Source organism: Cricetulus griseus, chromosome 4, assembly GCF_003668045.3.
Source record: "Cricetulus griseus strain 17A/GY chromosome 4, alternate assembly CriGri-PICRH-1.0, whole genome shotgun sequence".
Taxonomy (NCBI): domain Eukaryota; kingdom Metazoa; phylum Chordata; class Mammalia; order Rodentia; family Cricetidae; genus Cricetulus; species Cricetulus griseus.
In genome coordinates, this window is record NC_048597.1 from 116533535 (window position 1) to 116555713 (window position 22179).

General features: G+C 54.7%; 3 protein-coding genes across 6 annotated transcripts; 2 read left to right on the forward strand and 1 right to left on the reverse strand.

Annotated features, from left to right (window-relative positions):
* Window positions 1-1146: 1146 nt before the first annotated feature.
* On the forward strand, window positions 1147-13554 carry Lrch4 (leucine rich repeats and calponin homology domain containing 4). Of its 2 annotated transcripts, none has more exons than XM_027416240.2 (18): window positions 1147-1425; window positions 5669-5813; window positions 5948-6074; window positions 6265-6370; window positions 9165-9301; window positions 9403-9515; window positions 9633-9732; window positions 9980-10070; window positions 10160-10236; window positions 10344-10405; window positions 10504-10623; window positions 10734-10796; window positions 10870-10973; window positions 11083-11166; window positions 11531-11616; window positions 11799-11936; window positions 12019-12096; window positions 12376-13554. In XM_027416240.2, exons 1-18 carry the CDS (start codon window positions 1206-1208, stop codon window positions 12571-12573), a joined length of 2049 nt encoding a protein of 682 aa, XP_027272041.1. In that variant the 5' UTR covers window positions 1147-1205; the 3' UTR covers window positions 12574-13554. The 2 variants fall into 2 exon arrangements, with proteins under 2 accessions (XP_027272041.1, XP_027272042.1); XM_027416241.2 differs by having other exon boundaries at window positions 13219-13554.
* Window positions 13555-13693: 139 nt separating this feature from the next.
* Sap25 (Sin3A associated protein 25) lies at window positions 13694-15292 on the forward strand. Of its 2 annotated transcripts, none has more exons than XM_027416244.2 (6): window positions 13694-13995; window positions 14139-14236; window positions 14319-14422; window positions 14515-14647; window positions 14748-14845; window positions 14920-15292. In XM_027416244.2, the coding sequence occupies exons 1-6, from the start codon at window positions 13853-13855 to the stop codon at window positions 15217-15219; spliced, it is 876 nt and encodes a 291-aa protein (XP_027272045.1). In that variant the 5' UTR covers window positions 13694-13852; the 3' UTR covers window positions 15220-15292. The 2 variants fall into 2 exon arrangements, with proteins under 2 accessions (XP_027272045.1, XP_027272046.1); XM_027416245.2 differs by having other exon boundaries at window positions 14992-15292.
* A 769-nt stretch (window positions 15293-16061) lies between these two features.
* LOC100751390 (Insulin receptor substrate 1) lies at window positions 16062-22150 on the reverse strand. 2 transcript variants are annotated; one of them, XM_027416248.2, is made up of 3 exons: window positions 18904-22150; window positions 17612-18134; window positions 16062-17445 (listed from the first exon to the last, which is right to left on the reverse strand). In XM_027416248.2, the coding sequence occupies exons 2-3, from the start codon at window positions 18039-18041 to the stop codon at window positions 16394-16396; spliced, it is 1482 nt and encodes a 493-aa protein (XP_027272049.1). In that variant the 5' UTR covers window positions 18042-18134; window positions 18904-22150; the 3' UTR covers window positions 16062-16393. The 2 variants fall into 2 exon arrangements, with proteins under 2 accessions (XP_027272049.1, XP_027272048.1); XM_027416247.2 differs by having other exon boundaries at window positions 17612-22150.
* Window positions 22151-22179: the final 29 nt, after the last annotated feature.

Consider the following 22179-nt stretch of genomic DNA (forward strand, 5'->3'; position numbering starts at 1 on the left):
TCCAAGTGTTGGTCCTCTTCCCAAATGCTGGCATAGCAGGCTCATGCCACGACACACGGCTAGAAGCCTCTAAAATAAGAGGTTTCCAAACGACTGAGTTCAGTATGAAAGTGGGAACCCTGATATTTGCTCAGCTTCAGTTTCCTCATTTTTGAAAAAAAACGAAGATCTTAGCTAGGCAGTGGTGGCGCAGGCCTTTAATCCCAGCACTCGGGAGGCAGAGGCATGCGGATCTCGAGTTCGAGGCCAGCCTGGTCTTCATACAGATCGCGCTCCAGGACAGCCAGGGCTAGCTACACAGAAACTGTCTCGAAAAATCAACAAAACAAAAAAACAAGTCTTGTTCTAGAAGATCCTGAGATCCTTCGTAGTCTCTAAAACTTGGTCTGGGCATCACGAGTCTTGTCCAGGGGACTCTGGTGGAGCTGGCAGATCTGGAGACCCACGAGTCCCCAGCTGGGACTCAGGCTGCACAGTAGGAAACCGTCCCTTGGGTTGAGATACGAGCCCGCACGCAGGCCTGGGCCAGCCCTCGCCCTGTCTAACTTCCCGGACGCTGGCTCGCTCCCCATACGTCCAGCGAGGACCACACTCTGTCACTGCGTCGTCAGCACGCCCAGCACGCAGCGCTCAGTCTTTACCTGGGTCTCAGCGCTCCACGCGTCCCCGCCTCCTCGCCTATGCGATTGGTGGGCGGAGCCGTCCCTCACAGGAGAGGCCGGGACAGGTTCCCTCTCGAGGTTCTAATTGGTGGTCTTGACAGTCACTCGCCTGTATCTAGATTGCAATTGGTCTCCTTTGAAAGCGCCCTGGCTCTCAGGCTTGCGGTCTCGGGGTCTCCGATCCCTTGAAGTTGAGAGCTGTTGTTCCCGCCTCCTGAGCGGGCCTCATTGGCTCCATCTCTAGCCTCCAGAGTTCTGATTGGATGTCGTTGCTCGGGGCGGCCCGGCCAGAAGCCGCGGCCGTTGGCGAATGCTCCGCTCTTACCCCCTCCCGTCCCTCAGTGGAGTCTGGAATTGAGAAGCTCCACCCCCTTGGCGTCTTCTGATTGGGCAGTTCTAACGGGTCTCTGGTTCATGATTGGTCCGCGGAGTTCCTGACCCGCTTCCTCCCTCCAGCGGCGACTACGGAGGCTCCGAGGTGGGGGAGGGCCGAGGAGGGCCGGCCGGTGCCGTCAGTCAGGCAGCGGGAGCCGCCGGGAGCGGATGGCGGCGGTGGTAGCGGGCCCACTCGCCGCCGGGGGTGAGGAAGCTGCTGCTTCTGTCTCCGTGCCGGGGTCTCCTGGTCTCCCCGGGAGCCGCAGCGCAGAGCGAGCCCTAGAAGAGGCTGTGGCCACCGGGACCCTGAACTTGTCCAACCGGCGTTTGAAGCACTTCCCCCGGGGCGCGGCCCGCAGTTACGACCTGTCAGACATCACCCAGGCTGGTGAGTTGCGCCGGTGCCCCGAAAGAGGAAGGGACCGGTACGGGGCCGCGACCCTCATTTGCATAGCCCCGCCTCGCGTTCCAACTAGGCCCGCCCCTTCACCTGGCAGCCTTGAGTGCTCGCTCGCCCCTCGGGATTGGCATCGAGCCTGCGACCTCCCCTCCCCGCTGGAAGAACTACTGGACAATGAATTTCGTTTCAAGCTTGCACACAAAACTTTTGGCCGAGCTCCATGGGACCCTCCCCTTTATTTGCATATTGCGCACCTGTAGCGTGGTCCCGCCCTTCACCTGGTTCCTAGGTGTGATGGGCACTTAAAGCAAGCCCCCATTTATAATCTCAGTAGTTACTGCATTTTTTCATCCTTCTGGTCGTTTTCAACTCCTTCATCTCCTCCACCTCGATCCCAACAGCCCCAGTTACCTGTTTCCCGAGGATCGCCCCTAACAATCCCACGTTTCTGCTTGCTTTACCACAGTCTCCACAAGTCCCAGACCCTCTCCGCCGTCCACCCCAGCCGGTCTGTGTGAAAGAAGTGAATCTCCCGCCCTGAACTTTCCATCCATTATCCCTGTCCCCTTTATCTTCTTCCTGCCTCTGTGAGGTCACTGTGGAGCCTGTGACCTCATAGGAACCCTGGAATTACCATTTCAGGTTCTGCTTTTCCCTTAGGGAAGGAACTTGAGGCAGTTTACTGTAAGGAAGGAAATTGGATCTCTTAGTTAGGAGTGCTGACCTCCTTCCAGTCTTCGCCCTCAGGATCCCTCTAATCTTGTCCCCTCCACCCTGCTGTGTATTTGGGATCCCTCTAATCATGTCCCCTCTACCCCGCCTCTGTTGATGGTTAGGCCCTGGGGACTGTACTAGGACAGGTGAGTCAGGCTTCAGCTTATGAACTTGGGCTGGCAGCTGAGGGTGGGGATCAGAACACAGGACTGCATTCCGGGAGCCCCACCCCAGTCTAGGCTGGAGTGTGAGGGCCCCTTCTGCTCCTCTCATCTCCAGGGTGAGGGATACAGGGCTGGATCAAAGAGCACACTGCTCCAGCAGGTGCCTCCCCACCTGCAATCACACCCACTGCCTGGCACACAATCTCCCCTTACAGCTCTGGAGAGGAAAAAGTTTAAATCTCTGGTTTTTAATTCTTCCCCCTATACAGTTGAATGGGTGAGCCCCACAAGCCATTCTTACCGCTCCCAGGTCCCCCCAACCCCCAAGCTCCAGATTGACCTCAGCAGCTGTGTGACACTAGCTGTCTGTTCCCTTTCCCCTCCCCCCTCTTGCTTGTTTTCTGACAAAGACCAAATGTTTTTTTTTACTTCCTCAGGGCTCTGTGTCAGTGAGTGGACTCTTGGGGGAAACTACTAAGCTCTCCTAGCCCTTCCCAGATCCTGCCCCCACCCAGCCTCCTCCTCCAGCATTCCTGCTGAGGGTGCAGCTAGCCCCCCCCCCCCCATGCAGGTTCAATTGTGTGAGAAAATACCAGCCTCCTGAAAGCCCCTCTCTGCCTCCTTCAGTCTCTTCAAACCCAGTCTAGGCAGGTGGGTGCCATTATGTCCAGCTGTCCTCTGTCCCCTCCCTCCAAGTTGAGCACTTTCTAGGCCTGGGCTGAGTGTGACAGAAGCCCAGAGTTACCCGGTGTCCTATCCTGTACATTCCCTTGCTCTCCACCCCAGGCCAAGAGCTTCAGCATTGTGCTGCTGGGTTATCCTGGACCCTCTCCTGCTTGCTGTACCCCTGTGTGTTCCCTCTGTGGACGCCCCTGACACCCAAGGACCGTATTCCCTTGACCTACTAGTAGAGAACCTGGTTGGGGGAGGGCAACTTCTAGCAAAGGAGAAGTGTAGATCATTCTCCCACAGACCACATCCTGTGCCCCTGAGCCCTGCCTCCTCCAGCCTGGGCTCCTTCCGCCCCTGACTTCTGCCCCTCTACCCCTTACCCCATCTCAACGTGGTCTCCACTCCCATGAATACATATTCCTGTACATTCCCACCCCCCTCTCTCTCTGGTCACAAAGGAAACAGGCAGGTGTCTGGTATGGGTGGAGGACCCAATGCAGGCCTTCCACCCTCTCTGGAACTGTTTTTCCCACACTAGCTCTGTGTTCACTAGGGCTGGGACAAAGAAGAAGAGTGAGCAGTTTGTAGGGAATCAGGCTAATATCCCCTGGGAAACATCCTACAAGCCACAACCGATGGATTGTTTTTACTCTGTTTCCTGTCACAAGAGGCATTTCCTTGGAGAATAGTCCCCAACTTCCTCTCCTCTTAGCATTTGCTCCCTCCTAAAGGAGAGCCCTTAAGGAAGCTCACAACAGCTCTTGCCTGGGATTTCCCCTAAAAGGCCCAGACACCTCCCAGGTCTGTGTGCTGGACAGAACAAACAGAAACACAAGCTTCTAGGGCTCTGTGGTTGGCGTCTCCACACTGGAGGGAACCACAGGCACTGCCATAGTGAGCTACTGTTTGAGATGAGGGGGTAAAGACCTTTCTTCCCTTCCTCACCTGTACTACTTGGCTCTGCTTAAGGTAAATGCAAATACTGGACCCAAGACTGTTGGGGTTGGGATAGGGCAGCCAGCCTGGGGACAAGGGACCTCCAATGGGAAGGACTTCAAGAGAACTTCAGCTTAGCCTGCTGCCTTTCCTTCCTAGGCTCCCTGAAGCTAGACGTTTATAATCCTTTGACCCTGGAGGCTGATGAAAAACTGGCCAGGTGTCAGGGCTTTACTTACTCCCTAGAGCCAGCCTGCGTCTTGTTCTTAATTCCCCGTGTTGAAAGCAGGTTGAAGCTGGGAGGAAGGGCTATGGTTCCCCCAGGGGTTTCTGTATTATCCCCTTAACCTTTCCTGCCTATCATCTTACTGTTTTCAGCTTCTCTTTCTTGTGCTGGGATCACATCCAGAGCTTTCTGTGTGCTAGGCCCATTAAGTCACATCCCGCCCTAACCAGGCTTCCTACCACCCCCCTTGGGGAACAGGGAGAGTGAGTTCAAGTGTGTATGGAGGCCAGAAGAGGAGGATGTTATGTGTGCTGCTCCATCACTTTCCACCTCACTGTCTAAGACAGCATCTCTCTGAATCTGGAGCTACAACCCACAAGCCCAGTTGATTTCTTACCCCCACCCAGTTCCCCAGCGCTGAGGTCATAGGTACCTACCCATGCCCAGCTTTTTATCTGAGTGATGGGATCTGAACTCAGGACCTCACGCTTGTGTGGTAAATGTGCTTACTCATGGAGCCTTCTCTTCCGTCCCTCAAGACTGTTTTCTTTTTCTTTTTTTCTTTTTCTTTTTTGTTTTCTTGTTTTTTTGGAGACAGGGTTTCTCTGTCTTTGGAGCCTGTCCTGGCACTCGCTCTGTAGACCAGGTTGGTCTCGAACTCACAGAGATCCACCTGCCTCTGCTTCCCGAGTGCTGGGATTAAAGGCAACACCAGGTAAGACTGTTTTCTTATATATAAGCACAGCCCCCTTCTGTGATCTTTCATCTTTCAACTCTCCTGATATCTCAGAACACGGGACCACAGTGTTATAGAACCTTGCCATACTACTACAAGAACTCTTCATTTGTCTTATTTTGAGGGGTGGGGGATGGGACAGCGTCTCTAGTCTAGCTATCAGAGCCTTGTCCTATCTCATCGTCCTGATTGCTGGAGTTAGAGGTATGAGCCACCACATGTAGCTTCATTTGTAAATTTAAAGGTGGTGTTTATAGTGTGTCCATACCCTCTCAAGTCTGGGCTTCTCTGACTATGTCCCTCGGGCCTTCTCTTTGCCTTTCTGGTCATGTATGTAATGTGCTTCAGTTTGTAGGTGGCTTGTTGTCTTCCCTGGGGGCCAGGGTGTACATGTGTGCACATGCCCGTGGAGGCTAGAGGGTCAATCTCACTGTTCTTCCAAGTGCCATCCACTACTTTTTTGAGGCAGAGTCTATTCATTGACCTGGGCTGTCCGGTCAGCTGGCCAATGAGCACCAAGGATCCACCCCATGTCTCCAGTGGTGGGATTGCAGGCGAACACTACCACATGTGGCTTTTTATATGTGGGTTCTGGGGGATTGAACTCAGATCCTCATTCTTGTGCAGCAGACACTTTATCCACTTAGCTATCTCCTCAGCCCTGTGGGCTTGATTCTTTAGGGTTAGGGAGCTCTGGGGAGCTGGTTCAGGGGACACTCAGTCCCCTTGTGCAGGGTGGGCGGAGTCTTTCCTTAGCTCTTTCCTGACCTTTACTTTCCTTAGACTTGTCTCGGAACCGGTTTCCCGAGGTGCCCGAGGCAGCGTGCCAGCTGGTGTCCCTGGAAGGCCTGAGCCTCTACCACAATTGCCTGAGATGCCTGAACCCAGCCTTGGGGAATCTCACAGCCCTCACCTACCTCAACCTCAGGTAGTGGAGCTTATTCTGTAGACCTCAGAGACCAGTGCTATTGGCCTGAGTGGTCCTCCTGGCTCCCCAGAACAGGCCCAGTGCTGGGGTGTCCTGCCTGGAAACTGAGCCTGCTGCCTGTCTCCCTTCCACAGCCGGAACCAGCTGTCATCATTGCCATCCTACATCTGCCAGCTGCCCCTTCGAGTACTTATTGTCAGCAACAACAAGCTAGGAGCCCTGCCTCCAGACATCAGCACCTTAGGAAGCCTGCGGCAGCTTGTAAGAACCAAGGGCAAGTGCCAGAAGAGGGACTGACTATTGAGCCAGGCACCAGGGACTTTTGGGGGGTAGCTAGAGAAAAGTAGGATACCCTTGGGGATAAGGCTTGGACAAACAGCAAGTAGCCAGAGAGCAATGGCAGAGCGATTTCTACTGATCCCCTGGCCTTACAGTGCCTTCTCTGACCTAGGATGTGAGCAGTAATGAGCTGCAGTTCCTCCCTGTGGAGCTGTGCAGCCTCCGTTCCCTGCGGGATCTTAATGTTCGGAGGAACCAGCTCAGTACCCTGCCTGAAGGTAAGGAAAATGAAGCACAGCAGATAGTGGTGTATGTCTTGTGTGTGTGCGTGTGCGTGTGCGCGCACACACACGCGCCTTCAACAGCTAGGCTACTTAACAAAGATGCTGTAGACTGGGGGGCTTCCAAAGGGCACTAACATTTCTCACAGATCAGGGTGCCATGTGGTCAGGTGGTATTAGGCTCCTCTGTGGATTACAAACTGCCACCTCACCATCTCCTCATCTCATAGAGCAGAGATAGCTCCTGGGGTCTCTGAACTCTATTTTATAGAATGCTAATCCTCTCTCTGGACTCTGCTCTCATGACCTTAATTACCATCAGAGGCCCCACTTCTTAGCACCAATCACTTTGAAGGTTATGGTTTCAACATATGAAATGGAGGGGACACAAACCCTGAGTTTGAGATAATGCTTTACCTTGGAGAAGGCATAGGCAAGCCATCTTTTTTAAAGTAGCCTTGCCTCAGTTGCTCAGGGATCTTCCGTATCTAAAGCAAACAGTAAAAAGTGGAATTTTCTCCTGATCATGACAACCCTCTGAGGCTGGGAAGATGTGGGTTCCTAGTTGTGTTTTTATGAGTGTGGAACAGGCTAGGAGAGAAGGATAGAAGGGAAGCCAGTCAACCGTAACATCCTAAGCCCCACCAGATACCCACCTCACCCCAGCAAAAGCTCTTGAAATACTAGTCAGGTGATGCTCTTGAACTTCCTCTCAAGGACTAAACTGGAAGTGTGGGGGAGGAGGGGGGGCGTCCTGACATGAGAGCCTAAGCAACCCTGTTCAGTGGGGTAATTATGGCAGACCAACACTTGATATATCTATTGTCTCTGTCAGGAAGCAGGTGTATCTTCTTGTGGTCAGCCAGCATTGTTCTGGTGTTTGTGCTCCCTGCATTTCAGGTTCTCCCCTCCCCATAGATGTGATTGAGATCTGAGACCAACCCTCAAAGGTTTAGGGACTTAATGGAGGAGAGACAGCCATTCATGGGGCACTGCTAGAGCAAGAGGCTTGGGAGCCCAGGGAGTGAGACGGGCTCTGCAGGCCTCTTCTGCAGAGCCTGGAAAGTGATATCTCCCTGAAGCTCAGGCACGGCTGACCTCAGAAGGAGAACATTCCATCCTTCATCTAAGCAGGCGGAGGAACACCATATGCAAACCCTGGAGGCAAGGGGAGTGTGATGTGTAGCATGGATGCAGTTAGAAAGACAGATTTGAGTGAGGCAGGAAGGGCACAAACTTGGTTTTGAAGAGCAAGAGTAATTAATGGTCACCCATTTTCCCTGCCTCCTCCTGCCCCTTTCTGCCTCTGACCTCTGCCTTCCAAGTCTGCTAAGGGTCTTAATTAATTTTCTGTCACTGTAACAAAACTATTGAAGCTAAGGAATTTTGTTTTGTTGAGTTGAGACCGTGTCTCACTATGTAGTCCTGACTGCCCTGGATTCAGTCTGTAGACCAGGCTGGCCTAGAGCTCACAGAGATCCACCTGCCTCTGTCTCCCAAGTGCTGGGATTAAAGATGTGCGCTGCCCCACCTGGCTTTGTTTTCTGTTTTGTTCTTTGAGAGATGGTCTCCAACCCAGTATGTAGCCAAGAATGGCCTGGAACCCCTACTTCCTCCTGCCTTTACCTCCTGAGTGGTGGGATTATAGGCATGTGCCTCCTTGTCTGGTCTCTGCAGTACCGAGGACCAGACTTAGAGCTTCATGCATTCCAGGTCAGCATTCCACCAACTGAGCTATATTGCTCATTGAGACCTTTGTTTATTGAGACCCAGGCTGGCCTTTAACTTGTGACATTCCTTTTATTGCAGCCTCCCAAGTGCTGGGATTGTAAGTGTGAGCCAGCACTTGAGGCTTGAGAGTCAAGTAACATAATTGTTTTAAACATGTATTTATTTATTGTGGGTGTCTACACATCTATATGTGCAAGTGTCACATGTCTGTGGATGACAAGAGGGCAGCACAGAACAAGAATGACAGATAGAAGGCCACTTCTGATGGCCCATTAATCTGTGAATCCATCCATGGAATAGCCCGTTCCAGTCATCCAGTCATGCAGAGAGACCCATGACCCACTACCTGCCTCCTATAGATCCCACCTCAGAACACTATTATCAGGGATTTGATGATTTAAGTATCTAACCCTGAGATTTAGTCCGAGCAGTAGGGCACAAATGTAGGGAGTTCTCCCTGGGCCATAAAAGATCCGGTCAAATGCTGCTTGAGTATGAAGGAACAGTGAATTCCAAGATCCTGAGCTGTGTGGAAAGTTTCATAAAAGAGGTAAAGCTTGAAAGACATGAGACTGGAAAATAGGCTTCCTTACTGATTGAGTGATTGATTGGTTGATTAATTGTGATTCTCATGTAGCTGAGGCTGGCCTTGAATTAACTCACTATCATGTAGCTGAGGCTGGCCTTGAACTGTGTGCCCTTCTGCACACCATTCCCACCCGACTTCAGCAGCCATGGCCATGTGCTATAGGAGGCTTTTATGCAGTGACCATCAGTTGGTTTGTCTTGTGCTGCTCACTTGAGAATGTAGAGTGGATTTCAGTGGGGGCGGGCAGGGGAGGAGGATTCATAGGTCTGTGCAGCAGCTGGAGTAGATCTGGCTCAGCTCAGATGTGAGTGGGGAGAGGAGCAGGTTTCTTCTGGGAAATGAGCTGAGCCAGCCAGGGTGGAGGGCTATGATGAAGCCAGGAGTGACTGGCTGGTCAGAGCCAAGGGCAAGGATGAGAACTCAAGGCCTCAGGCCTGCGCATCTCCTAACTCTCCCTTTGCTCATCCCTAGAGCTGGGGGACCTTCCTCTGGTCCGCCTGGATTTCTCCTGTAACCGTGTCTCCCGAATTCCGGTCTCCTTCTGCCGCCTCAGACACCTGCAGGTCATTCTGCTGGATAGCAACCCCCTACAGAGTCCACCTGCCCAGGTAAGGTGCAGCCTGGATGGACGTTGAGGACAGTGATGCTGTTAGGAAGCATGGGAGGCTTGGGGAGTCACCTCATTCTTATACATGTGCCCCTCGCACAGATCTGTCTGAAGGGAAAACTTCATATCTTCAAGTATTTAACAATGGAGGCCGGAAGGCGGGGAGCTGCCCTTGGGGACCTGGTCCCTTCCCATCCCCCAGGTTTTAGTCCTTGGTAAGGCCCTTGGTGAGGGAAGGAAGGTCCTTGGGACCAGAGACCACCCCTGGATTCCAGTGGGAGGGTGGGGGTGATGCCAGCATGGAGCTGATCAGGTCTCCCTGGCTGCTCCAGCCCTGCTGAAGACTTATTTCCGGGACGTCGGTATGATGGCGGCCTGGACTCGGGCTTCCATAGTGTTGACAGTGGCAGCAAGAGGTGGTCAGGAAATGAGGTAAGGACCTCCTTGGTAAGGACATTGAGGATGTCACCACTGGGAGGGACTCAGTACTGGGGACCTGTACCTGATACCCCCACCCCCCCAGTAAGAAGTCATGGCTGGGACTCCTCCTCACTATCCCCAGGAGGCTGGTGGCTCCCCACCTGACCCTAGTCTCAGACTCTTCAGGCCTGAACCCTTGTGGCCCTCAGCCCTGCAGATAGATTAGCACATGACCCATCTCTGCCTCTCTGCCTCAAAGTCCACAGATGATTTTTCAGAGCTGTCATTCCGGATCTCAGAGCTGGCCCGGGAGCCCCGGGTGCCCAGACAGCAGAGGGAAGATGGCTCTGGTGAGCAAGGGAGTCTGCCCAAGAGGGTGAAGGGTGAGTGTGGGCCTGGAAGCCCCTCCTGTTTGCTCACCCTGGCCCTGGCCCTGCAGGCGATGGAGACCTGGAGCAGGTTGACTTCATTGACAGCCATGTTCTGGGGGAAGATGAAGAGCGAAATGCAGCTGAGGTGAGGGCCCAGTTATGTCCCTGTCCAGGTGAAGGGGCACTGAATGGGGAAGTTGGTGCAACCCCGGGGGACCAGGCCTGTGTCAGCCTCTGCTCTTCTCTCTCCAGGAGCAGCTACCTTCTGAATTAAGCCTTGTAGCAGGGGATGTGGAGAGGACAGGGAGCGGCAGGTATTCCAACCCCAAACCCACTGGGCTGCCCCATACTCACCAGCCCTGGCACCTCCCCTTTACCTGACAAAGATCTCTCTTGTCCTGTCTTCTGCCAGGCGGGAGGAGCCTGCAGGGGAGGAGAGGCGGCACCCAGACACTTTGCAGTTGTGGCAGGAGCGGGAGCGGAGGCAGCAGCAACAACAGAGTGGGGGGTGGGGATCCCCCAGGAGGGACAGGTAAGGGCCTGGGGCTGGGATAGCTACAGACAGCAGGCAGATGAAAACCCTTCCCTTCTTCTGAATGTGTGGCCTGACTGTCCAGCTTATCCCTCATCTGCTTCTTCCAGTGTCCTGAAGCGGGGGACCAGAGCCACGGGTGCTTCGGCCTCATCCACACAGGCCACCTCCAAGTAGGTGTCCTCCCAAGATCTATCTCCCTACACCTTCCTCGTGGCCTTCTCTGAGTCCCTTCTTTTCCTTCAGTGGCCCACCGAAGTCCAGTGCTACCCAACTGGAAGTTTCAGGGGGGCAGGGAGCTCCTACGCCATCCTCCATCTCCCAGGAGCCCACCCCTGTGTCTGGACCAGGTAGGGATAGCATTTTAGATGGTGGCTTCGGGGTGCTTGGGACATAGAGGCCTGGGGGAAGAGTGGGCCACTGAGGAGTGTCTCTTGCCTGCCCTTGGCTTTCCCCCAGTGACAGCTCCTGTCCCCAGGCCACTGGGCTCCATTCAGAGACCAAACAGCTTCCTCTTCCGTTCATCCTCTCAGAGTGGCTCAGGTGAGTCTGCCCTCAGGACTCCTATGTTGTGGGACCTGTGTCTCTCAGGGCGTTATTCCTGTGTTTGTTTGTTTGATGTGTGCTGCTGTTTTGCCTGTATATACTCTTGTGTGCAGTGTCAAATCCCCTGGAACTGGAGTTACAGACAGCTGTGAGCTGCCATATGGGTGCTGGGAATTGAACCCAGGTTCTCTGGAAGAGCAACCAGTGCTGTTAAACTCTGAGCCAACTCTCCAGCCCCAGGGTGTTGTCCCTTTTTGTGAAAAATCTCCCAGGCAGGAGGTGGTATTGGTGTGAGACTGTTGGAGCTGGCTCCAAAGTTTATCAGTGAAGCAGAGCTGTCCCCATTCCCTTTACCTCCCAGGCCCTTCCTCTCCAGAGTCTATTGTGAGACCTCGGCCGTCTCCTCAGATTCTAGATGAGAAGGAACTCATGTCCCAACTTCGACAGGTGAGCAGAGTGGTATCTGTGTAGACAGAGGCCTGGCCCAGCATGGCACCTCATTCCCCTTTGTTTCCTCAGGACCCATACAGCCCTCAACTCCTCCTTGTCCCAGAACTGTCATCGAGGAGGGGAAGGGATGGAGTGACTTCTCTGTTGATCCCACCTGCTTCTCTTGTCTCTGCTTCCAGGTCCTTGAGTCACGGCTGCAGCAGCCCCTGCCTGAGGACCTGACGGAGGCTCTCGCCAGTGGGGTCATCCTCTGCCAGTTGGCCAACCAGCTACGGCCTCGCTCTGTACCCTTCATTCATGTGCCCTCACCTGCTGTGGTCAGTGGGAGCAGGAGGAGGGAGGGGGTGGGGCAAGACTGGGGCTGTGCCTTTCCAACTCTTCTATTCCCTCCACCCCCAGCCAAAGCTCAGTGCCCTCAAGTCTCGGAAGAATGTAGAGAGTTTCTTAGAAGCCTGTCGGAAGATGGGTGTCCCTGAGGTATGGGGCCACTCTGCTCTGGGCTCAGCTGAACACCATGCATGAGGGGTGGGGTTCAATCCACTGGGCATCTAATTCTACAGGAAGCCTGTGTCCTGGGCCCACCCCTCACAGTCCTGCCCTGCTCTCCCTCCTGTCTCCCTGTCCTGCATGTCTGCTTGTTGGTATGGCTCTGGCTGTGGTCCTGGTTTGTGAAGGCAAGGGTGGGAAGGTCTGTGGCTCGATGCTTCTAACATGTGTCATTTGCCCTTGTCCATTTGCCCTGCCCTCCCTTCCCAGGCTGACCTGTGCTCGCCCTCGGATCTCCTCCGGGGCACCACCCAGGGGCTTCGGACCACACTGGAGGCTGTGATCCTGGCTGGGGGCAAGGCCCCCCTCCCAGCCCAGCCCTCCTCTGGTCTGGGTGGCTTCCTCCTCTTCTACGTGGCCTCCATGCTGCTGCTCTATGCCGTGTACACTCGGCTCCTGGGCTCCTAGGACCCACGCTGCCCTTCATTCCCTACCTTCTATTTATAAGTCCTCCTGTTCAACCATGTCCCCACCGGTGGTGCCTTCAGCCCCTACCAAAGACACTAGTGTACCCCTCACAGACACTGACCTCAGAAGCCCCACTCTAGTGCCCACAGTAGCCCTTTACCCCACTAGTGCTGATGGTGCCTTCATGTCCTCCCACTAGCCAGCCCTCTGTCCCCCAGAGGGATGACAGACCTTGGCTGTTTCCCTTCTCACCTCCCTCCCCCTACTGGCTGCTATGGGGGAGCTAAATTATCTCTATTTTGTAGAGAGAGAGAACTCTATATTTGTAGGGGATGTGGGCCCATTATGGGCCCCTGGTTCTGTGTATAAATTGTATAGATTGTCACTTTTGTGTGTGCTGTGTGAGCTCCTGCTGCAGCCAGGCCTTGTCCTGCCTGGGCTCCGTTTATGTCAGCCTGCCTATACAAGCATTTCCCTTTGGAAATGACAGGCCTCTCCTGCCCCTGAGCCTTCTGTGTTACCACCCTTCTGTCATTTGCTGACAGCTTCCATGTGTCTACCAGGAGCGTGCCCCCACTCCCTCCACCCCGCCAGCCTTGCTTGGGGAATGCCAGGGGAAAACTTAACCTGGGCCCCTCCCCCCAGGAGTCCCTGTGCCAGCCCCACCACATCCTGGAAGAGGAGGGGGCCCCTGGAAGGGGCCTCCCTCACATCGCTGCTGTCCTTCACGCACTTCTGGAACAACCTTAGGGGTAGAGGTTAGGGCTCTTGGCCCCAGCCACCACCGGAGCTGTCCTGGGAACAGATGACACCTGGGCCCTGCCAATTAACAAGGACTTGGTGACCACGGCCCTGTGTGTAGCACTGCGCTTGGGTATCTGCCTGCCCTTAGGCTGCTTCGGGTGCAGACCCCGGTCTGGGTGAAGAATGTTGTGTCAAACACAATAAAGAAAAGCCCAAAGGCCTGTAGGTTGGCCCTCAGCTGTGTACCTGTCTGTGAGTGCGCGAGCTTCTTGGGTACATGGGCCCTACTGTGGGTCCCAGGGTAATCTGATGTTTCTGTGCTGGGTAGAGGGGCTGCAAGGGCACAAGTGCCCCATGGCTCTGCCGCCAGGGGGAGCCCTTGAGAACCTGGCGGGAGCGTGCCACGTGGCTGTAGAAACTGGCGCAGGCGTCGTGGCGACACCTCTGAGGTAGGCTAAGGACTTGGGCGCCTGTGCAGTCAGGACCCCACGCGGGCGCAGGGGTGGGTATTGCCTGGCGCTCCACCAGACACAGGATGCTGCCCTGGCTTGGGCCGTGGGGCACCGGCCAGCAGGAGGCCAACGAGGAGGCAGGCCTGTCCACGGGCAGTGACCACGGCGGGGACTGGAGCTGTGGAGAGGAAACCGCGGAAAAGCCAGGACCGCCGGCGCAGGACAGGTGAGGGCTTGGTGGGCCGCTAGGAGGCGCGATGGGCGCTTTCGGAGGTCCGTGCTGGGAAATGGGTTGCTGGTCCTGTGACTGACTTAAGCCAGCCCTGGGGAGGGAAGGGAGTGGAAGAGCATGTCCTTCCCTTCACACAGTCCACAGCCCCAGGCCCTCAGCCCATCTGAGCCCGGAAGAAAGCTGCCGCCTCCGACCTCCAATCACCTGGCTCCTGAGCGGACTGTGGAAGCCCCAGGTAGGCACCAGATCTTGCTGTTTACACCCACAAAGCCCCAGAGATTTAGAGCCTGTTCTACTCTTGTCTCCTTTCTTCGCAGTACCTCTTTCTCCCCAGATGACTTCCCAGGCCACCCCCTCAAGGATGACCCCGCTGCCACTTTGGGATCCCATTCACGAGGCTAATGCAAGACCTCAGCTGGTGGTGAGTTGGGGGATCCGAGGCTCAGTCACCAGGTAGCAGAGGTGCCATAAGAGAGATGGAGCCACTCAACAGTCACTTCCTGTTCTCCACAGGGGCCCAGCTGTGGGTCAGGCGCATCTTTGTCCGGCAGGACACTGTGTCATCCTTCCTGGCCTATGTATGATGACTGGGGCAGGGTCCCTACCTCAGGGCATCCAGAAGAAGCACAAGTGTCCAAGGATACAGGTACTTCTCTGGCCCCTCACCTGTTGGATGTTTCTGGGGCAGCTGCAGTGAGGGTTAACATAGGCCAAGGCCACCAAGCTAGCAGGCTCTCCTCCTTTAGGGCTCCCAGTGACAGGCTATGAAGATGTCTTTCTCTTGGACCCTCTGCTACCCTGTGGGCAGCGTGTTCCCCTGTACCTGTCCAAGCCCCCTCAGCAGGTAAGAGTGAGCCTCCCTCCTTTCTTCCTCCAAGCAAGGCCTGGGGGGATGAACTTCCCTTCCTGTTTCCTCAGGCAGTGGGCACTCGGAAGCTGCTGCTCCCACCCCCCATCATGTCCTCGTCTGTGCGCCCCTCCTCATCCCAGGCCTGCTCTTCCACCTGGCTCAGTGAGGCAGAGATGATCGCCCTGACTGGCCTGCTGCAGATGAGCCAGGGAGAGCTGAGACCTAACTCCTTGGCAAGCCCTCTGACCTCTACCAGCTGCCAAGACCCTGGCTCTGCCTCTGAAGACCCAGGCCCCAGTGGTGGCCAGAGCTGTTCTGGAAGCACTGATGCATGTCCCACACAGACCCCAGATACCCACTGTCCATAGTGCCTTCCCTCAGCTAGTTCTGGCTTCTCCCCCGAGCTGTTTTGCTGACAATAAATCACCGTTAGTTTGCAAACCAGGCTCTGTGCATCAGGCGACACAGCGGGGCCTGGGATGGGGAGGCAGGTTGGGTTCCTTCAAACCACTACAGTCACTTGCCTTTCCTTCAAGTCTCCTTTACTCATTGGTCACCTACTACTTGGGGTGGGGAAATCCATTCAGCCAAGACAGTCTGGGTGCAGAGCACCTTTAATGGGTGGGTTGGGTCCACAGTTCTCGATTGGGCTGCACTCTAGGAAGCAAGGACTTAGTCAGCTCCGCCAGGCCAAGAGAAGGGCCAGGTGAGCCTGACTGGTACCAGAGGAGGACTTAAGAGGCCAGGTTCCTTGGGGGAGAGGAACACTAAACATGGTCCCTGATGCTCCCATCATTTTTGAGCCAGGTCCGTAGGAGTTCATCTCTGGCTTGAAAACATTAAGTGAGGATAGCTCTTGGGTTCAGGGGACACAATGACATCTAGCTCCCAATATGTGAGAAGACAGAGCTGTCCAAATTGGGGTGGTGGTCTTCCCCCATGGTATGGCCACAGCTAGCCTGAGATTGATTCTGTAGGAATTCCTCAGATAAGATCAGGGTCTCAGATGAAAAGGCCCCAAACTTTGTAAGGTTTGGGGGCTTTCTATTTGGTTGGTTGGGTTTTTTTGGGTTGGGACAGAGAGAGATTCTAGAACTTTCTCTCTTTAAAAGAATCTAATTTGGGGGCTGGAGAAGATGGCTCAGAGGTTGAGAGCACTGACTGTTCTTCCAGAGGTCCTGAGTTCAATTCCCAGCAACCACATGGTGGCTCACTACCAGCTTGTTATGAGATCTGGTGCCCTCTTCCGTCCTGCAGGCATATATGCAGACAGAACACTGTATGCATAATAAATTTTTAAAAACCCTTTAAAATTAAAAAAAAAACTAATTTCTTGGGAGAACCTCTTCCTGAGGGTTTCTTAGGTGACACATAGCTGGGAGTGACAGAGCAGACAAGGGGCAGCATAGCCGCTTACAAGGGATGTGGTGACCTCAGGGTCCCTTGCTCCCCTGTGCAGGAGCTGAAGTGAACACTAGTAACTCTTTCTCTCTCCATTGGCCAATGCCTGGGTCTCCTCCCCTGACATCTCCCCCAAAAGTTCTAGAACTTGATGCTGGCATAACTATTTGGACTATCCTCAGAGACTGCTCCAGGCACCTCCAAGGGCGGGACTAGGTCCAGGTCCACATAGTTGAGGCAGCTATCCAGGGCCCCTGGCTTAGCACTGTTCATTCCTACAGAGTCTGGGATGTACATGTAATCCCCAGATAGTTCTGAAAGTTGGGAAGAGCGGGGCTGAGCCTCTGTGGGTCCCCATCTGTCCCTAATGCTGCAGGGGGCACCCTGATGCCCAAGTTCAGGCTCCCTGGCCTTGAGCTCGTAGTAAAAAGACCCTGGTAAAAATCTATTCATGGGCACGTACTCTGTGCCCTCACAGTCCTGAAGTGACTTGCCAGAATCTACCCTGGCAGGGGCGGGAGGAAGGCTTGGGGGTGCCATCCACATGTAGTCACCAGCCTTCCCTCCCATGTGCACATAGTCATCCCTGACGCCCATGGTGATATAGTCCCCGCCCAGATCTAGACCCTTGTAGGAGGGTGTGGGCCCCGTCCTTTCCAAGGTCTTGCAGTCTTGCTTTGCTCTCTCACCCGGGCTTTTTGGTTGCGTTACAGAAGCAGGGGTTTCGTATGTTGTCGGGGCAGGGGCTGCAGAAGCACTGTTTGGAAGATCTCCAGATGGTAGCTCAGCCTTGCCACTGGTTGCACTGCTCCCCAGCCTCTTCATGGCAGCCAGGACGGTCTCATGAATGCTTTGGGCCACCACTGCATCAGGTGCCTGCATCCACAGCTCCCCGGGACCTGTGGGCGCTGATCGCCCGAGTTCCAGGAAGAAGAAGGAGTCTGCGTGGCCACAGCGGCGCACGCTGAGCAAGGACAGACGCAGGGCGGGTGGTGGCGATGCCCGGCTGTCTTTGGAGCCTTTGCTTCCTGGCTTCCGCAGGAGGCTCAGGGCCCCAGAACCCAGGCACAGGCGATAGCTGCCGCTGCTCAGGCCTTGTACACGCCCCAGCCCCTTGGACCTCAGTGTCACAGGCCAGACGTCCTGGAACGGGGCGAAGATCCAAGACTCAGGGGCCTCTTGGGGACTGAGACCTGGAGAGAATGGGCAAGTCACTGGGAAGCAGGGATTGGGGGTCACCGTGTCCCAGGAAACCAAAACGTGCAAGTTTAAGATTTGAACCTCTGATGATCTGGGGGAGACGGGTTCTGGATAAGCTAAGTCGGCAACCCCCTGCCCTCCCTGTCGCCCAGGGCTCACCCATAGCGGTGGCAGCAGCTGCCGCGGCCGAGGCGCGCACCTCCAGGAGGGCGCTGTACCATGCTTGCTGCTCAGCTTCGCTGGCCGCCGCTACGCCCAGGCTGCTGTCGCTGGTGTAGACGACGATGAGGTGGCGCTGGCGGGCATCCGCGCGCTTGCTGATAGTGCAGGCGCCCTCCAGGCTCACACTGCGCCGGGGTCGAGGTGGGCGGCAGCCGCTGGCGAGGAACTTCTTCTCGTTCTCGTAGCACTCCAGACGCGGAGGGTCAGCACGCAGGACGAAGAAGCGGCGGCGCTGAGACTTCTGCTTCCGCAGGTGGCCACACAGCCGCACATCGGGTGGGCAGGGCCAAGGAAACGGCGGGCCAAGCGACACATCCGTGGACTCGGTCCCGGGGGAGACCGCGGGACCCGCACCTGCCGGTTTCATCTCCAGCCACGGGCAGTCGAGTGCCTCGGAAGGACTGGTTTGGATAGGTCTGGTCGCCCGAGCCACCGCCGTCTTGGGACGAGGAGCAGCGACCTGGGAGATGGCAACCGTTCTAGCTACCCTGCCTCTCCCCACGCCCTCGCAAGCAACCTGAACACAAGCGTGCCTGCGCTCCCGTGGCCGGGGACACCGGGACTCCCAGATCGAAGGAAGGCTGACCCAGCTGGGGTCAATCTCCACCCCTTCAGTTAGCCCTCCCACGCCCGCACGCCCGCCCGAGTGCAGGGATTTGAGTTTGGGACTCGGGCTAGAGCAGGAGTCCCGCGCCGTTGGGACCAAACTTTCACAGGGGCGGGGAGTGTGCGGGCGTCTCCGCCAATCAGCTGACTGGATATGGGGGTGGAGGAGTGCCGCCAGGGGCAGCCTGGGGCAATCCCAAAAGCCAGAAAGCCAGGGTGCAGTAGCTGCTGTCGTTAGTAATGATGGGACTAGTGATTAGAAGAGCGGCCTAGCGGGCCATCCTGACAGCACCAGATCCCCAGGCAAGAGCCACCCCGCCCAGCTTCTACCCGCAGATTCTCAACGTCCCTCTCCTTCCCACCCAGAGATGGTTTTTGTCTTTGCTGCTCCGGAGTAATTCTGGGATCATAGCTGCTGAGCACTATGTATGCAGGCATCCTAACTGCGGTTTCTAAATGAGCTTGGGGGGATGGATATCCCAGAATAGAGACATTAGTAGATTGGTCTCTGGTCACGAACCATACCCACCACATGCCTATGCACTCAAGTGCCCAGTGAAAGAAGAGACTGTCTCTCAGGGACACCTTCAAAGTGCTCCTCACCATCAAGTCCAAATGCTGACCTGTGTCACAGACGCCGGGATTCTGTGGTAGATGCCTTGTGACCCTTTGCACCTGAGAGGTTTGGGTGGGATCAGAGATCAGACTACGTATTCGTTTTGTTTTGAGACAGGGTTTCTCTGCAGCTTTGAAGCCTATCCTGGCACTCGCTCTGTAGACCAGGCTGGCCTCAAACTCACAGAAATCTGCCTGCCTCTGCCTCTGCTGGATTTAAAGGCGTGCACCACCAATGCCCAGCTAGACTGCATATGGCTACACACACCATGAGTGCACAGGGTTGTGCAGGCCAGAGGACGGACGACCTCTGGTTTCAATCCTCAAGAGCCATCTCCCTTGTTTTTGAGATAGGCTCACTGGCTTGGAACTTAATAGGCTAGCTGGCCAGGAAGCTCCAGGGGTCTGTCTGATTCCATTTACCCTGCACTGGGATTACAAGAGCACTACCACGCCCAACTTTTGAAATATTTATTATGTGTGTTATGCAGGTTGCCTGCAAGTGTAGGTCAGAGAACAACTTTTGGAAGTGGGTTCTTGCCTTCCATCTTGTTGGGGCAAAGTCTCTTTCTGCCGCTGTGCTGTGTGCTCCAGGCATGCTGGCCGGAGAGCTTCAAGGCTAGTTAGTTGTAGCCCTGGCTGTCCTGGAACTCCTAGTAGACTAGGCAGGCCTGTGCTGCTGTTGCTGGGATTAAGGGCACGCACCACCACTGCCTGGCTGGTAGTAGCTCTCTATCTTGCTGGGATTATAGAGTACAGGGATTACAACGCCTGCCATGAATCCCACTCTGCATGTGGATTCTCAGGGTCAAGTGGGCCATGAGGTTTGTCTCCCCCACCCCTTGGATATTTTGTTTCCCCGGATCAGGATCACTGGCACAGATCAAGGGACAAGGAGTGAATGACACGGGGCATTCTGTTGACAAGGAGTGGGCCTTGGAAGACATGGACTCCCCAGTGCTGTGCAAACAAACCCCTGTGAGAAAGCTGGAGTAGAGGTCAGGCCATGGGACCCTGTTAGGGTATTTGGGGGAAGGGCTCCCTCTGGTAGGGTAAGGGACCCATCTAACAAGCAGGGGAACTTGGGTCTTTTTCACAGGCTAATCCAAGGGCAGCCCAAGCAGAGGCCCATGGCCCATTTGTAATCTGGAACAGCAGAGAAATGACTTGCAGTGATCATGAGCTGGGTATCTTTGAGCCCTGTGAATAAAGTGCTTGTGCACATTTGAGGCTTGAGCTGGATCCTCAGGATGTACAGAAAGTTGGACACGGTGCTACACAACTGTAACCCAGACCCCCAAGTGAGATGATGGGGAGTGGAGACAGAAGGGTCCCAGCAGCTCTCCAGTGGCAAACAGGACCTCATCTCAAGAAAACAGTCTCACTCCCTCAGGATTGATTTGAAGCTATCCAGGAAGGGTCTCTCCCTATCTTCTTCCTGCCTTCCTGAACCTAGTCATCTTGCAAACATCTGTCCTTGTGAAATCACATCTGCTGTCACACAGACAGCCCCAAACACTGTGTCACTCAGCCCTGGAGTGCTGGGTAAAAGATAAAGCAGGAAGAAGCAGCAGCCATCTAAGGACCTTCCGTGTGTACTAGCAAGAGTAAGATATACACAGTGCCAGGTGCCTGGTCTGCTGAGTACCAGGAAAAGCCTGGCTTACCTCAGCTGTCATAGCAACAACTCTGCTCTTGGCCCTCCTTAAGCATATTTTATAGTCTGAAACCCAGGAAGTGGCATATTTCAGCCTCTGCTAGGTTGGGGGCACATCACATCTATGGAAGAATTTTGTTAGGGGTAGGAATCTATTTAGTAGAGCCTGTGTCTGGTCCCTGTGATGGCTTATTCTGTTTGTGCGCATGGGGGGGTGGGATTCACGACCGAGCTATATAGTGAGCGTCCTCAATCATTCTCACCTGTGACTCCCATGTGGAGAAAATCATAGAGGTTCAGCTACTGCTTTGTTATCCACAGAGGCTGCCCATGGATGACTGGCTGACAGACAGACCCAAGTCAGATTGGCTAGGGCCTGTAGGACCTGGCCAGAATTCATGAACCAAATGCATTGTTCCATCCTGTATTTGTGTGTGAGCGCATGTGTGTGTTGTGTGCATGTGTGAGTACACACATCTGTCTAGATTTAGAACAGTCAGGTGATGCAAACAAAGTTACAGGATCAGGGATGTTTCCATTGTTTCTGCCATTGGTCTGGAGGGGCAGGTGCAGGAGGGTGCTGGGCTCTTTGCTAAGGACAGTGGCTTCAGTCCCAACCTCAGCCTCTGCCCAGGGAATGTTTGAGGCTAACTCTGGGCAGATTCTTAGCCTAGTCATCCAGCCCTGGCCAGAAGACAAGCCAGGGTCCACATCAGACAGGACAGGATAGGAAGGATGGTGGCTGGGAGACCTAGGCCCAGACAGCAAACTCTCAGGATTCAGCACAGTGTGACTTACACATAGGGCAAAAGAGACCTCACTTGAGGGCTCTTTAACACTGAAGTGATCTGGAGCCAGAGTGAGGGAAGCTGGGTAAAATATGCTTGGGACTGTGGATGCCCTCACTCCTGGCTTACAGCAGAATGAGGGGAAAGGGAAACAAGAGACGTGGCTCTTTGGGGAGTGTGGCTGCCCAGCATGCATGAAGCCTGGGCCTGATCGCCAGAACCTCGTAAAGCTGTGTGGCAGCGTATCAGAAATTCGGTCATACTTGGTTACACAGTGAATTTAAGGCCAGCCCAGATTACATAGACAGTTCGAGGCAAGCCAGGGCTACACAGCAATAACTTGGCTCAAAAACAGCAGCAGCAAAAAGAAACAGGCGGGGCAGCCTGGCATGGGGAGGGGCACACACTTTGGGAATCTTATCATTTGGGAGGCTGAGGGTAGCCTGAGCTACACAGGCTTGGTGGTAGTGGGGAGCAGAATGACACTAAGGATGAAAAAAAAAATCAAAAGGTAAATAGAAAATACGGAAAAATCTGGTACAAAGGCTAGAGGCCAGCTGGCCTCTTCCCAGGAGAGGGAAGGAGGGAAGAGGCTAGTAGGAAACAGAGAGACTGATCCTCTTATAAAGAGGGAAGACTTAGCAAATAGCAAGAGCTAGAAACCTTTCCAGAAAAGTCTATAAAGCAAAGAAACTGATAACCTAATTCCCACATCCCTTTGCTGGTCCCAGTGGAAGGTCCAGAGAAATCCTAAGAATGAACAGTTTAAAGGGCTAGGAACTCTTGGCTGAGCTCTGAAAGGCGGGGCCTCCAGGCCTGCCGGGATAAACAGCAAGGCC